Source organism: Motacilla alba, chromosome Z, assembly GCF_015832195.1.
Source record: "Motacilla alba alba isolate MOTALB_02 chromosome Z, Motacilla_alba_V1.0_pri, whole genome shotgun sequence".
NCBI classification, from domain to species: Eukaryota; Metazoa; Chordata; class Aves; order Passeriformes; family Motacillidae; genus Motacilla; species Motacilla alba.
Window position 1 is genome coordinate 29,257,760 of NC_052046.1, and position 17,113 is coordinate 29,274,872.

The 17,113-nt window shown below is 34.9% G+C and overlaps 1 protein-coding gene across 1 annotated transcript in view; it reads right to left on the bottom strand.

Annotated features, from left to right (window-relative positions):
* Window positions 1-5,666: 5,666 nt before the first annotated feature.
* The window catches only part of TMC1 (transmembrane channel like 1), a 56,355-nt gene continuing 44,908 nt past the window's right edge, over window positions 5,667-17,113 (bottom strand). The window contains exons 12-20 of the mRNA XM_038124934.1: window positions 16,795-16,974; window positions 16,424-16,576; window positions 15,075-15,203; window positions 12,059-12,126; window positions 10,264-10,503; window positions 8,649-8,774; window positions 7,014-7,092; window positions 6,783-6,918; window positions 5,667-5,935 (exon numbers count right to left, since the gene is read on the bottom strand). Coding sequence (XP_037980862.1) covers window positions 5,667-5,935; window positions 6,783-6,918; window positions 7,014-7,092; window positions 8,649-8,774; window positions 10,264-10,503; window positions 12,059-12,126; window positions 15,075-15,203; window positions 16,424-16,576; window positions 16,795-16,974 — 1,380 coding nt within the window. The remainder of the gene's footprint in view (window positions 5,936-6,782; window positions 6,919-7,013; window positions 7,093-8,648; window positions 8,775-10,263; window positions 10,504-12,058; window positions 12,127-15,074; window positions 15,204-16,423; window positions 16,577-16,794; window positions 16,975-17,113) is intronic.

Sequence of the window (17,113 nt, forward strand, 5' to 3'; positions counted from 1 at the left end):
CATAACATAAGTATATTCCCAGGGCATCCTGCCCTTATCTTCTTCCAAGCTGCCTCCCACAATAGACTGGGTTACTTGGACTTGTTCTGGTGGAGAAATTGCCTGGAGTGAGTATAGTTTCCTGATGTAAATTTATTTGTTGTAGTCAACTAAGAAACAAAATGGGAATTGGATATACTGCTGTTGTGCCTGGCATCTGACTGTTCTGCGTTAGATTGAGTTGAGAACAGAATCCTTTTTGCATTTCCATATTTTTTTGTGTTACAAAATGGGAATGTGAAGTCTGAAGTATCCTTGAATTTTTTCACTCATGATGTGAAAAATGAAGGGATATGTACTTTCATATACCTCCTGAAAGAGATGTCTTATCTTTTTAAAACAGTGTTGTATTTACCTTCATGGACAGTTTGTATGAGGCAGGACAATCCCTCTGCCCTATTCTGTCACAGATTATAAAGGATGTGGATTTTTCTTAAATAATATCTTTGCATGTAACCTCCAATTCCCATGGTGTTTCAGCCATTACAGATTCACCATGATATGAATTCTTTGCAGAGCTGTTTGCTACCTCTGTTGAAGGAGTTTGCAGTTTATCTGAACATCTTTGCTCTGCAAAAAGATTTCCCAAATTATCCTCCATAAAACTTATCTATTTGAATATTATTACACATCTGTGCCTTTGTCCAAGAAAATGAAAACAGTACTTAATCTATGCTTAGTTATTTTAAGCAAGACGTAAGGCAGAGAGCATTGGTTTTTTGACCAAATAGAAGACTCTGAAATGAAAGTTTCCTTTGATGAGTTTGGAATTTGCCTTTTTTCTATACTTATAAATAATGTTTAAATCTAGCTTTTTGAACAAGCATCACATTTTGTCATGTTTGTAGTGAGAGAATAGATGGACTATTTTGATCTGAAAAGTACCTATAGGTCAGATTATATGATTCAGCAATGTTGATTTAAAAGCGGAAATCAAAAGACTGATTCTTAAACAGTTACAGTAGCAAGTATTATCTCTAAAAAACACATTAATGTTGGACAGGGGGTTTCCCCCGAATTAATTTTTTTTTTTTTTTTTTTTTACATAGCCACAGAACAGCAAACATGTACCACTGGCATCAGCTGAAACATCATTTCAGCAGACTTCTGGTACTTCCACAAATTCCCAGTTGATCTGAAACTATTAGCACTCTTAATTCTGTCAATTTTTATGGGACCAAGTAGGAAGGATTTATTCTTTCCTAAAGGCAATTACTCACAGAGATGGTGGGAATTATCTTATGTTGTTCTGACCTCTACTGGAGAGAAGACCAAAGGCACATGTAATTTTATTTTTTTTTTTTTATGAGGCAAGTGGATGACAAAGAGAAAAAAAAGCACTTTTTACATCACTGTAAGCTTTAAACCATTTCTTATTATGCATACAGGTAATAGATTAATACATATCTGATGGCCCACATTAGTGTGAAACTAATGGTTGGGTACTCACACACTTAGATGCTCACTTTTTAGTAGCTCCTAGCTTGATTTAGAGCAACCTTGCAGTGGGAGCCTGACAAACAGAAAAAAACTCTACGCTACCCATCTCCATCCCCACCACCTCTCCTCTATAAATTTTTATGTTTCCGCCTCACATTTAGAGTTAAATAAAATCCATATTCTCACCTCATTCTGTGATTCTGTGATACTCTTTATTTCAACATATGGTCTTGTTTTCACTTTAATTCAGGCAGAGGCATCTTTAATCAGATCATAATAACCAGTTTACCAGGCTTTCCAGCTTTTGGGGAAAATATCCTTAGTGTATTAAGTATGGTTCCTTTAAAAGGTGAGTGTGACTTGTAGACTTTCTAAAATTATCTTTTATCCAAAATATCTGGACCCATGACTCTATCTGCAGAGTAGGTCTTAAGTGATTTAATAATAAAAAAAAAAGTTTTGAAATATCACATTTACTTTCAGCTACCAAGAGTTGTTCCCATGCTAATTTCAATGAAATATTGCTACATATCTTCACACTGTAAGGATCAGGTTGTTACTTTACATAAGTTATGGTTTAGATTGATATCATCTTTCCAGAGGTTATTTGTGTTTTGCTTAAGAACTGGCCTACATACTTTGAGAACTTATGAAATTATTTTAGAATATTTTGTTTCCTATAGTTATTATTATATATCACTTCTTATCTTTCTTCCACTCATTTTTCCAGATCTTAAAAAAAATATGTATTTATTTTTAAAAATCCAAGAGTCATTCCCCATCACTGATGCAACCTAATTGTCCCAATCTTCTGTTAGCCACTTCTCTCTCTTTTGGATAGCTTATTGCATGAAAATAGCTTTTAGCTTGTGGATCAATCACTTGAGATAGCTACATGTAACATTTTGTAGTCAGAAAGTTCAATACTTTAAAATGATAATTTTGATGGGTAAAATTGGTATTGATTTAAAACTATTGGCTCTAAGAATTATGGAAATAAAATGTTTCCAATATAACTGTTATATCTTATGCAATATTTTGAGACAGCTGGTTATAACTATTATTGACAGCAAATTACAAAATGGATTTTTTTCTTATCTATTTCCAAAAAAAGAGACAGAAAAATTGTTCTTAATCTATTTTTTTATTAAGTTCTTCACAATGGATTAAGAATGTGAAATACTAAAAGCTCTCCATGACAGTGGAAACAAGGACACACAGACAAAGTAGTGAAATGTTAAGTGATGAACATTATTTACTGAACATATCATTAGTTGTGTATGATACCAATGTACACATGTAAGAATGGATCAAAGTGGAAAATCAACCACAAGTATTGGAAATTCTCTTTCCTTGTGCAATTTCCAAACAAAATCACCAATATTTTTGAAAATTTACATACCTGTGATATTAAGGGCAGAGGCTATTATGTAAAAATGCACAAAACATTTTTAAAAAAAAGTCAATGACCAAAACAAGCCTCAAAGTGTGTAATACTATTCTTCATTATTATTTTACTAACACACCACCAGATGTGATTCATAACTTTCCATGACTATGCACTGCCACTGAGATGTTAAATTTCAAAAGAAAGCAAAATATTCTGGTGTCATATACTATCTCCTTTCTTTAAATTTTCATGCTGAGCAGAATAAAATAGTCAGGCCTTTGAAGTGCATATCAGTACATTCAGCTGTTCCCCAGACACACAGGGAGATTATATTTATTCCTACCTTGAATTATTATTAATGCCAAATATCTTTCAGCTTTTTACACTAATCTAAAAGCTTCTAATAATGTAAGTACAAGCAAATACTTCACAGAGAATGTTTACACCCAAATATGATAGTGGTAGTGTTTTGCATCCTAACATTAGCAACATTTCCATGTTGTACTGAAATAAAAGCGTCACAAAAGAGAGTGATGAAATACCTTTACTTTTAAGTACCAAAGAATAAAAATAAATATCTCATTTTCAATCACTGAGCAACATCCAGCTCTGCTATTGTTATTCATATTGGCTATTACATGCTCATCTCTGCATATACATGTATTTATGGGAACACAATGATTGTTGAAAATCACTATAGCATACAGATCTAACAGAAAGCTCCCCAGAACAATTTCAGCTGGTGGATTCTTTGCTGTGTCTCTCTTCTGTTCACAATGTGAAGCAATCACACAGAATGAAATACTAAAACCGCCAACAATGAGAAAGCCTTTAACATCCCCAGAAAATTTTCACTCCTGACAGAACAAGGAATTCCTATTAAGGTCTGTATATGTGATGTAAACATCCCTCTACATTTTAGGGAACCAAACTGCATTAAAAGTGGTTTACAACTCTAATTTACTCCAACATCTCCTGAAAAACTCCCCAAGCTATAGCATATCTTTAAACTCAGTTTCTTCACCTGTTCTATAAAAAAATAATCTATTTTCTGAGGAATACCCAGAGTTTTCTTATTATGAAATGCTAGCAAACAATGAACTAAAATCTCTGTGTAAATCAATATTTCAGGATATATCAAGCCCAGCTTGTAGGAAAAAGTTTTTGTTAAAACCATGAAAACATTGCCATACTGGGTCTCATGCTTAGCTTCAGTAAGAGAACTGGGGCTTTTGTTTCCGGGCTAGAGACATATACAGTTTAAAAATAAATGCTATTAGAAAATTTGCTGGTTAATAAACAGTTGAATTACTGTACTTTTTCCATGAGTCTGAAGTTCCTAAATGAGAACGGTGAAACAACTTATACTGCACTTATCTGTACTCTCTCTGACTTAAGATATAAGACTCATAGCACCCCAGTTGCAGATACATCTAGTATCTGCTCATGGAAGCAGTAAAACAGCCAAGTCAAGTATAAAGTGAACTTTCCTTTGGTGAATCCTTCCAAGCTCTGGCAATTGATTTAAAGACTGATGAAGCTGGAAGTTGTATCTGGATCACTGTGGTTTATGGGGATACATAGACTATGCTGGGGGGTTTTGTAAGCCCTTTTTTTAAGTAAGATCCACACTTTATTTAGGTGGAGGTTGTTTTGTGATGTCACAGACTTGTTTTATACTAGGATATGGTTAAGATTTTTCTACTACACAAAATCAATCTCTGTTATAGAGTAGGCCATTTATTTTTTGGAAGACAGTAAGTTGATTAATTTTGTTGTTATTAAGCTTGTGAGTCTTGAAATAGTTATTCAGACCAAGGTTCTGAAAAAGGAAATAAGATCAGACCAAAAGAAAATCAACCTATCATATTGAATTAGGTAACATCAACTTGCCTCTGGGCTTATATCTATCCTGAGCTTCCACAAGACTTGTCAAAAAAATAACCTGTTCCACCTTAGACTACATAGAGACCAATACAGGTATCCAGTCATAAATTCACAGAGAAGATTAAGCAGTAAATATTCTTATGCAATGTTAAGTGTCTCTATACTATAAGAGCATTTAGGAGAAATTACTCAATTATTGTCTTACCTCCATTCCCCAAATATGTTTTCCTGCATGGGAGATACTCCTTTACCACTCTGATTTTTAAAATGTATTTCTAGTCTTCAAGAATGCGATAAAACTATTACTAGGTGAAAGTGGTAGTGTAATAGGAGTTAAATTTACTTCATAGTTACAGGTAAACCACTGCTTTTCTTTTTTCCTTTTTAACACTTTTACAGAGACTTTGGATGGAATCATGCAGATTTCCCTAGTTTTGGTCCTAGTTTTCCCATGTACAATCTGAAATCTTTGGCTAAGCATATTTGAACTGCAGAGGACAAGATATGTGCAGGTTTTAACTGATTCTGATAAACTATACAAAGCTGTGCTTTCAGTGAAATGTTCTTCTAAGGAAAAGGAAAAGAGGGACAAGATTTTAAGCTTTTAAGAAAAGTCAGCTGAATACAAATTGTTTTTTACTCTTCTAATAAGTATCCCCAATAAAATCTGTAATTTTAGCAATTTATTGATACAGACAACACAATTTCATAATGCCTTCAAATGCAAGAAGGCATATGCCATGTTTTCTTTTGAAGCTCCCATGCTGCAGAAAACTGAAGCGCATGGGTTACTTCTATGCACATGAAGATTTACGACAAATATAGGAAGGTTCTGCTCTTGCAAGAGTGTGTTTGGGTTTAGGACCACGCTTCTATCCTTCAGTGTGTTCTTATATACTCTTAAGGCTCATTATCTGTACATAGGAGGGCCCCTGGGCATTCCTGGCTGCATCGCTGGGAGGCATGGATTTCCAGGTGGATAGCCTGGCACTCCAGGCCTCCTGGGCCCCGGGGGCCTTGTCACAGCTATGGATGGTGGAAGAAGGTTTCCTCCTCGGCTCTGTGGAGGATAGTGGCCATTCAGGACAGGGCCAGGATGCTGGAGCGTCTGAGAGGAGCTGGCTTCTTGAGGCTGGCCTGTCTTCTTTGATCCATCGCCATCCTGTCCTTTCTTGCTGTCTGAAATGTGTTTGGAGGACAGAATTAACAAATAATCATGCAAGTCCCAAGCTCCCTGACAGGGAAATCCAGCAGTTGCCTGACTATCCTAGAGTGCAGTAGAAAGTCTGGGCCTCCCCTGCCCAAACCTGGGCTAATACACCTTCATGACCTCTGTGCTGCATTTTCCATCCATTTTTTCTGCGAGGCTCTCATGTGGGTATGTGGGCAATTTCTCAAGATGCACTTAAATATTGTCTGTCAATGGTGATGAAGGCAGTAATTACACATGGCTCTTCCAAAGACAATCTCTCACCGGGGTTTCCCTCCTAGGCTTGAGGCGGTTTAGTGGCTGTAGGGCATGTGTGCATGATGAAGGAAAGGAAACAGCCAGCAAAATCCCTCACAACAGACTGACACCAACCTGCCCCAGTCAGGCTTTCCTATAAGAGTTGCTTACTGCATTCTTACTACACCTTCTCCAGGTGAACCTGGCACAAGTGACAAATACTTTCCTGCATAGTTCTGCATTGACCAAATGCAACAGAAGGTTAGAAGAAGAAGACTTTGACTGGTGTGTGATAGATACAAAGGATCAGTGGCACTTACACCACTTTTTTCAGCAGGGCTGTGACTTTCAGTTTACTATAGTTCAGCTTTTTACTTTAGTGTTGCAAGGTATGGAATAATGTTGCAGTATTTCTTAAACAAGCCAAAGAAAGAAATAGGCTAATTGTGATTACTTGTGATTCAGTACTGTGAAGGTGTTTCAGGAGTTTATAGCAGAGGAAGCAGTCAAGGCAGTGAGGAAGTCTAGGATGACACATACATGAATTGCTCATCGTGAGACATTCAGACCAGTTCTTACCTTTGTTTGGAGTGGATTCATCTTGCTTGTCTCCTTTAGGCTTTGCTGGTGGCGGTTCTGTCTCAAATGGATTTTCCTCTTGTTCATTTGATTTTTGTGCCTTTTGTTTATTTCTTCTTTTATTTTCTTCTGCTTGCTAATGATAGGGAGAGAGATGGCATTTTTCAGTGACCCAAACAGTCTCTCTAATATTTAGTAAAATACAAAAAATCAGTAATTCTCTATTCTTACACTTTGTAACTTCTTTTTAAGTTCCAAGTTAGCTTCCTTGTAGGATTTGGATGTTGCGTTGAGATAGTAAATGCTCAGGCTAAATTTAAAAAATAATAGTTTCTTGTTAGACAATGATTTAAATACAAATACTCAGAACATTCCTTTAGCAACCATTACAGCTGTGATAACATAAGGCCTGTATCCTTTTCTCATTTATTGTGCTTAACCGGTACTAATATTTTGAACTATAATGAACAATGTACTTTCTTACATTATGAAGAAGGCACTGTTATTTCGGGGGGGGGAAAGAAAGAAATTATTCTATTCAGTAATATTCTACATTCAATCTTATACTATTTAAGAAATATGTTTCATTAAGTAGTGCTTAACTGTGAAATTACTTCTATAGAATAACTTATAAAAGTTAATTAAGTCTCATGACATACCTTAAAAATGAGTAAATCATATTTATGAAAGCTGCTGAACAAATATAGTAAACAATCTGAAATACTGTCAAGAAAACAACCAAAATAACATTCCTTTTTTTTTTCAGTTATTACTTCCTTCTTCATCTAAGAAAAAACAGAAATTTTTTCATTTTTCAGCATATGGAATTATTAATCAAATTAGTATTTTTCACTATCCTGATTTAATAAGAAAACATCTGCTATGAATTAATTGACATAAGCAGTAAACAATTAATCAGCATATGTCTTTCCTCTGCTTTGCCTGATTTTGCCTTGTATTTTTTCCTCTTTCTTTTTTTTCTTCTGTTTATTTTTAGTGTCCTTACCCTTTACAGGTAAGGGTTAAAATAGAATATGGCATTAAGTGAACCATGGCAAAATTTCATCTCAATATTTCATATTGCTCATATAAAATCCTTTTGTAATTTCTATTGTGTTCTTCAATGTCTACATTTACTTGCAGTTCTGCAATGCAAAGCTAAATCCCAAGTGTATCTTTGTATAGAATTCAATTTTAGTTCAGCAGTATGCTAAATACCCAAGATAGTAATCCAATCAAGCAGGTTAAAATGCCTTGATAAAATTGGACTCAATACAATTTCCGAGAGCAAATATTCCGGGCCATTTTTCTTTACAGTTACTGACTTATTCACAAAAACCTCTATTAGCCTTTTTTCACAAAGTCCCCAAAACCCTTTCTCACGCCCCTGTCCCAATACTATAGAGTACAGTCTTTATCAATTAAAGTCACTGAAGATCAGATTCACTGAAAGTTACTGAGAATAACTCTGCTCCATGATGTTCATGCTTCTGTTGAACTTTCTAAGGACTTATGATGTGCTGTTCTGCATACTGGACAAGCTGATCAATGTCGCAGCATTACAAATTCCCTAGGGGACTTTTGCATTTTAATAGTTTTCTATTTTTGTGGCAGGAACAACATTTTTAAAAAGTAGAACTAAACAAAAAAGAAAGCCATTGAACAAAAAAAGAGATATCAACCTTTCTGCAAATGCATATTAAGTATGTTCAAAGAAAAGACTCATTAATTGTTCAAGTCTCTCATCACTGCACAATTAGTACTGCGTTTCTTAGATATTTAGGCAGTGATGATTCAGAGTGAAAGAAACTTATAACTTATCAGAGTTTAGATACAGCAAGCATTGATTTAATACTCTGTACGTACACCATCAGCAATATAAAGGGTAGGATAAGTCCAGGGTTAGAGGCATAACCAAATACCTTCCCAAACCAGGAAGGAAAGTCGTGCTCCAGAGTTTCTGATATGACTTCAAACATTCTAGTCTTCCCACTATTAAACAGAAAAGTTGACAATATCACATACAATTGTTATGGCAACTATAAATATATAAGCTAATCACATCACATCAAACCTGGAAAAAGGAAAATATATGGTATGTTAACATTATTTAAAACTTTACACTCTGAAGGGAATATTGTCTAAAATAGTATTTATGTATTCTAAGGGGGGAAAAAGATACAAAAATTCTTATAGTATGCTAATAGATTTTGCCAGGTTACCACCCAAATTATTCCTCAGCAAATCAATGTCTGAGTTGTGAACTCCATACCATCAACCAACAAAAAAAGTATTATTTGTGCTCTATGAAGACATGGGGGGAAAAGTTCAAATCCTGGTTTTTATGTTTGACAAGCAAAAAGTGGTCTGCTTGCAATTAACCCAAGTCTCCTCTCTCTTTGGTGTGTACCAATGCTACACAAGTCAGTGGCTGTGTTTCAGGATATTTTTGTTGTTGCAGCAATCTAGTTACCTTCATGTGTAATTGTTCCAGCTTATTTATACAGTTATTTTCTGCTTGGACTATTTTCATTCTGAAGTGTATCAATAGATGTTCTGAAAATCCCTTTCTGTTTGTTTTGCCTTTTTCTGTGCCTTGGGGCACAGAAGTTTGTCATTTTTAGCCTGGACAAGACTGACAAAATTGGTCTCTGTGTATCAATTCTAATTAGTAGTTTTACTTAGTTGTAGGAATTGTCACCAAATTGCCATGTGATTGTCCAGTCATTGAAGTTTCCTGTCACTGCTTTTCAGTCTGGTAAAGAATTTCCTACAAATGGGTCTTTTTCTTAACTTATTCTCAATGTTTACACCTTTTTAATTAATTTTAAAAATTTGCAGGTAGAGTTCTTCTGTTCTTTCTCTCTATTTGCCCTACCCACTCATAGTAGATGAGAAATCCCATCCTCTGCTCTCTTCATGCTCTTCAGCATGCATAAAGCTTTTTCTGCTGCACTATTGCTAATTCTGTCCTGTCTTCCCTACTCCTGGCAGGTCTCTGTTGAATTCCATATGTTGCTTTAATGAATTGACTAAAAATTAAAAAAAAAAAAGAAACCAAACAAAAACTAAACCCCAAATGATTCACAAATTTCAAAAAGGATGAGACCCTGAGTTGTCAACAGGAAAATGTTTTGGTTTTTGAATGGAGAGGCATGCTCTACCAGTATTTATTTACTGGCTATTCAACTGTAGCATTACCTATACTGTGGCTGAATGAACCTTCATCACTGTCAAGTGCTCCCCATCAAAAGTTACATTGAAGGTTTCACTTTTTGATGAAGAACAACATGACAGAGAAAAAGTGGCAAGAATTATCCTTCTCCTTTTGAAGAGTGATCTCACCATTTAGTTAATACCCAATTCAATAACTACTGCTACTTTTTATAGAGGCATTTTTTCATTACTGCCTCATTCACTGTGATGTGCAAAAGCAGTTCATTACAACAACTGCAAAAGATGGAGGTAAAATGTAAAGAACCTGAAAGGACCACAGTCAAAAGATGGTGGGATGGAGACAATAGTGTACACAGCAGGCAGTGTGGAGAGAAAAAGGATGAAAAGCAGCATGGCCATGTAGAAGTTATTGGATCTGGAAGCCTTGAAGACTCGCTCTTGGGGGACATTGCAGCACATCACTGCCCAGCACTGCAGATACATCGATGTGTGGAGGCGGAACACATTGATTGCTGGGAGACATGGAGCATAAAAAGATCCCATCCTAGAAGAGAAGCAAATAAATAAAATAACCACTATGTTATAGGACTTCTGTCTTGCCAAGTATGCCACAGTTTCCCACTGTCAATGTATTTTGCACACCATGTACCCAGAAATTCATATAACCAGCTTAAGGGGGTTTTTATCTGGTCTTTGCTCTTTTTAAAAAACTGTTGAATGAGTATGAAGAGAATTATCTATATGAACTTTTTGTTTCAAAGTTCTCTTTCTCTGCAAATTAAATGAGGGCTTGGTGAAATGTTATTCAGTCTTAATTTTTCCAGGTAGTATCTTGCTTGTGTTGTGTCAAAAAAGGATAGCTTTTTTAAAAAAAGCCTAGGTATTACCAATTCCTACAGCTAGGTATAAGCAAAATAATTTCGTTCAAAATTTATTATTTTATTGATAGACTAGCACTTTTTTGGGAAGGTTATTTTTGCTTAATTGACATTTATTTTAGCTGCTGTTGCTGGGTTAATTTAGTGTTTCATGCCAACAGTCTGTTTATTGACTCTGTTAAATATGGTTTTTTCCTTATTATATACGGTTGCATGGTTATGACACTGAAATATTTGGCACATTTTTATTTTCATCACACCTTGCTTCTTATGTCATGCTGACTGAAGAGCAGCTAAATTCATTTTCCTGGCCAAATGGTACAGAATACAAGAGATTGGGAACCTGCTTCTTCCTTAATCCTTGCTCTTGTGATCAGGTGACAAGGTGATCAAGCTAAGTTGCTTTGTCCCTGAGTGCCTCAGACATTCTATTTGGAAACAGGAAATACATTTACATTAGGGTTGGAAAGACCTTCGGAGTACAGAAAAATTTCAGGCTTTAATATATTAATATAACCCCTTTCTCTTTTCTTGTATCTTAAATGAAAAGATAAAGGGCTTTATTGAAGGGACAGCTTTTACCACACAAAAAGCCTGATCAGCCAAGTCATATTAAGTGTGAAATATTAGGCCTCAGCAAGAACTGAGAAGTCAAGTGCTTGCAGAGAACAGTTCCTGCGGAGGACTGAGCATGTTGCATGAGGACTCTACATGCTGGTGTTCTTTACCAGTCATGTAAAGTCCAAAAATAGAATGAAAACCTACAGCTTTCCTCCTCTACATCTAAGGACTAATGCTGCAGCACTAGCATTGTTTACACATTCATGTGACTGCACACATAAGTATAAATATATTTGCTTTAAGGCCTTTTTGCACAGGAGCATGGGAAAAGAATGGTAAAGTTCACTGAAAGGCTAAATTTCAAAGCAAAACACTACAGCAAGCAGTCATTGACCAAAGCGTAAATTTAATCTATGCAGATTTTTACTAGCTGGTCTTATCAACTCAGTGCAAAATCCTGATATATGTAGTCCAATAATCTCACTCCATAGCTAGTTTTGAATTATTCCAACTGATTGCAATGTACCAGAGTTTGTTGTGTATTGCATATACTTCCATCAAATTAAAGAAATGGGATAGGGTCAGGATTTCAGAAAAATCCTTCACAGATACAGATAAATCCCACCATCCTGCAGATACAACATGCTTTGCCACACCTACCAGATCATGCCTTGGTTAAAGATCAGTCCCAACACATTCCCACTTATATCAAACTCAGAATATGATGGCTGAAAGAAATAATACAGATGTTTTCATTAAGTTTGCACAAAGGGTTTTAAGATGAGTTAGAGTAGATGAAAACTCTGAGGAGTAGCAGCACACTGGCATCATGTTGCAAGGCGTCTTGTTGCATCTTATCAGTGAATCATGAAATAAATTACATAACTCAAGGCTACAAGGTAGACTCTAATATGATTTGCAGCATTTTACTGAAAATCTTTCTGACATTTGTTCAGAGGCAGGTGCTAATGGAAAATTAAAAATCATTCTGGGTACTGGGTAAATTTTAAAGCAACAATTCAGAAAATTTCCATCGGAGTGGCCTCTGGTTGTAAAAATATTTTGTCCTCCAGTACAGCAGCAGCAGTTAAATTTCATGTGATGAATGTGATTTAATTGATGTAATACCCAGTTGAGCTCTTGCACTATTTTTTTTTTCATATTCAAGCTATTGTACTTTTAGTTTTCCTTTTACATTGATAGAGGTTACCAATCATTTTCTTTTATGGATATCTTATTACTAATTTGAGTGTTTGATTCTAATTTTTCCTTAAAGATTCAGAACTTTAAGAACTTCATAGGATCTCATTATCTCTCTCTTTGCTGAAGAAAGCCCTGTATCATACATTTTTATTTCCAGTGTGGACACATAAATACCATAAAAATTGTTTAGTCTTTTATTTCTGAACTAATAATTGACCCCTTCATTCTGGTTTTCCAAATCTCTAATCACTTACCAATCACTTCTTTTACCTTAATTATTAATTTCTTATTTATTAAAATTCCCAGTTGTAAACATTGAATACACTGAATTTAAGCAACAATTGATAGACAACACATGTTATTTTGTGTCCATATGCACCGGATCAAAACTTTCTGCTAAGAAATTGGCGGCTTTAAATGTTTTGTTTGTACCTGAATGTCTCTTTCAAATATATTATTTATACATTTATAAATATTATTTATATATTTATACGCCATAGCAAATGTCTTGCATGATTCACCATAATGATGGACAAAAAGACCATGAATAATTCATATATTCAAGTTAATAATTAGATCGATAACTGATAGAGGGTAAGAGGGGCATGAGATGCAAAAATAACAATTCCCTTACGGCTGAAACAAGACAAAGTCATTCCACTGAAGTCCTCAATTAAAGCCACAATTTTGACTTGCACTGTGCTGTGCTGTTGGAATATCTGAAGTTCCTGCACTTTTTCTGTGTAATTTTGTGCATATACACATATATATACATGTTTACAGTGAAGCGATATATTTATGTCACATGTATTTATGAATCTGCTAACATAAGGGGAAAAATTAAAGAGATTACTAACATTGCACTTGAAAAGTAGTTGACTAAAGAGATCTGTATAGGCTAGAATATCAAAAGAATAAAATCATACAGAATCAAAAATGTATGACTGGTTTTTGTAACAGAGGCGCTAGAATTAAAAGATCAAATAATTTGAAATCCAATTTTTAAACAAATAAAAATAAGATCTTCCCAGATAACATGCAAGTTAATCCCTGGAATTCTTCACCAAAGGACATCTTGATCATCAAAAATATGTTTCTTGTAGCAAAAGGCTGAATATTAATGAATATATATCCATGGCCACTAACCACAGAGACATAGGTATAGCTACTTCCTAAGAAAGGTTTTCAAATGAGCTATTTCCAGAAATTCAGTGATTTCCAGTTTCAACTTCCACTTCCAGCTGTTGTTTCAGGCAGCTTACTGGGCCTGGGGTCCACAATGGACTAGATCATTACAGACATTTCTATATAGTGCCAAATAAAAATGTCAATTATAAAATGGTTTCAGGATCCCCTACAAGCAGATATGTTGTTGCCAATTTTTCTGCTCATGCTGTATTCAAACTCCTCCATTTAATTTTCATATTGCAACAGCTATTACCTGTTTGACCACAACCTGACTAAATGGTAGTCTTTGTCTCCCTCCTCACATTAGTCCTGTTAGAAGGTAAAATGTAAAAATAATGCTGAAATTTCATGGGAGTCTGCCAGTAAGAATGAGATTGCTGTAGCAGAAACACGAGTTTTTTAACAGAAAACATGAAAACCTTCACTTCCCCTAGAAAACTGGGATTTCCCAAGATGCAGTTCTTAGCAATGTGAGAGATTTTTACATGTATGAAGATAAAATTTTGACAATAGAAGGTGAAAATTACAGTTTTTATGACTGCTTATGCAGAGGTACCCTTGATAGTCATATATATAAGACTACCCTTGATAGTCTTAAATTACGTATCCCTTTTCTGTACTTCTCAGTAAGTAAAAAAGAGGCTTCGGGAGTTTCACAAGCTCTGACAATACCACAACTATAACTCATCAGACCCTGAAAGCATAAGTAGCTGTCAAATTTAACTTGGATCAGGTCAGTGTGAGACTGCAAGTCTCAACTCCCTAGTAAAGAGTTCTATGCCAGTTTATGTTATGGGCCTTACTAATTTTACATCAGCTTAAGTAATTCTAATAAAATACAGATATATATATATATATATATATATATATATATATACACAGAGAGAGAGAGAGAGAGAGAGAAAGAGATACTTGCAGAACAGAATCTTTCATATTTTTCTCCACAAGAACTGTGTGCTTGAAGACCCTATCCAATCAATGAGATTATATTCTGTGAAATGTTCAAATAGTAAATGTGCGGAAAATATGTGTTCTTACAAAGAAAATAAAATTTTCTCTTACAAATAAAATTAATTAAAGAAGTCCTAAAGTTACCAAAGTCTAAAGGAGAAGAAAAATATTAAGACATAAGCAAAATGCAAGAAAAACTAACACCATGAGTTCAGGTATTATGAAGTTGGTGTATCTAACCAAAAGTTAACTCTGTAGCATTGAAAGGAAAATGAACTTTGTTACCAAACTGTGAAGTGATGGATAGCAAAAGCATTTAAAATCAGATACTTACAAATCCGTACTCCAAATCCCAGCACCAGCAATAATTGAAGAACCTAACAAAGACGGCTCTCAAAAAATCACCAATTAGAATTGTGATGTATGTTGTCATCATGTCAGAGACTGTCAGGCGCACAAATTCCTGTTAGAGCAATATCCTCTTTTAAGAATACATTTAAGCAATTAATAGTTACAATAATAATTAAATACTGTACTGAATCTGTAATTGTGTTTATCCTGCTTCAACATGGACAAAACTCTTGACCTTTCTACATTCACCAATTCTGTAATGTGCCAGAACTACTGCCCCTCATTTTCTAGAGTTCTGAAACTGCTTTTGACCTCTTTGACTTTGAGAAGATTAGAAAAAAAAAAAAAAGTAAAAAAGTGAATGGCTTCTTTCTCAAGGAGTTTCAATGTCCAGTGGATATGGAGAGGAAGGAAGAAAATCCAAATGCAAATTCTCATGCCTCTACTTTTATTTTAGGCTTTTTATGTTTCACTAAAACCTGCTGTAACAGGCCTTTTCCCAACACCGCAGAAGGCTATTACTTTCCTTGATATGAAATTAAGGGTAAAATTATTTCCGTTATGAGCTTTTGATGTTCTTAGCTTCTTATTTAGCATTAGTGAAAAGGGAGGGCCTGATTTTTCTGCCTATATGGTCCATGCTGGAGATTTATTCATTCAGGAGGACAGATTGTCAGTGATGGAGAAACAGCAAAATTGATTCAAAATTGAATTTGTTGTCATGGACAAATCAACAACAATGAAGTAGGACCAAATGGAGGGAAAGGGTGTGTTAGAAAATTGTTTGGAGGCCACGTTTTATTCTGGTGGGTCAATAAGAATGAATGTTCAACTGAATCCAATAAAATATTTGAGTAATAAAAAATTTAAATTGGATTTTAAATCCAATAAAAATTTTGAACTTTTGTTGTTCTTTGGCATTATTTTGCTTGCCTAAAGACAGAGATGCCTTCTCAAAAGTATACTGTTGTAAGAGCTGTCTTACATACGTGTCCCTTTTGAGCTACTCCTTTATTTTTTCAAAATTAGTAGACAAGAAAGGCAAAGATGGCATCAGAAAGATGAAAATAAATTAAGAGGATAGAGGAAAGGAGAGGGAAAAAATAAATGCTTTCAATTCTATCAACTAACAGAAGAAAGTATTTCCTATTAGACAGGATTCAAAGAAAATAAAATAATATTATAAAAACTTTTAGTTCAAGAGAAAGTCCCACATCTGCTTCTCCTCGCATTGTCTCACTTGTTAGCCAAAATAAAGAGGATTTAGATATCATATTCTGTAAGAGACTGTATGATCTATTTTCAAATCTGAGCTCCAAGCAGCTACATTACCTGTCCTACCATTGTTTCCCAACATGGTCCTCTGGGGACATCAGCAGGATCCACCTGTATTGGAGGAGCAGTTGAATTCTCTGGAACAGTACCATTGTACAGACTGGCTTCCCATATTGTCATGTTATATTTTACTATCTTTTCTTCTTCCAACTAAGTAAAGAAATAAATCGAGGGAAAAAAAACAACATGAGCTTGTTACCAACCCTCAAGCTTGTCTATTCCAAAATACCCATTGCAAACTTAGGTAAATGTAGATTGCAGAACAGAAATGGAAGAATGCTTTTCACTGATATGACTGTGACTGACTGGAGTGCCTCAGTGTTGCCCAGCAACCTGTCAAATATAGTGAAGGGAAGAAAATATCTTGCCTTGAGGTTGATTTCATCCATTAGGGCAATAATGAAAGTGTAGAGATTGCCAAGGAAAAGAGCAAAGATTCTTCCCAGCTGCCATCTTAGAGCTATTCGAGGGTGGTAATTTTCCAGAGAACTTATAACATCAAATAAAGTTGGACAGAACATTCCTAAAAGTGACATAACCGTGTTCACCTGAGGAGAGGGAAAAAAATTTACAGTGAAATTTTAGAGACATATTGTTCTATTAATTCTGATTTGGGTGAAAAATATATTTACATTACTACTTTTTATATGGTATTTGATTTAATAAAAACCAAAATCTGCTCTGAGT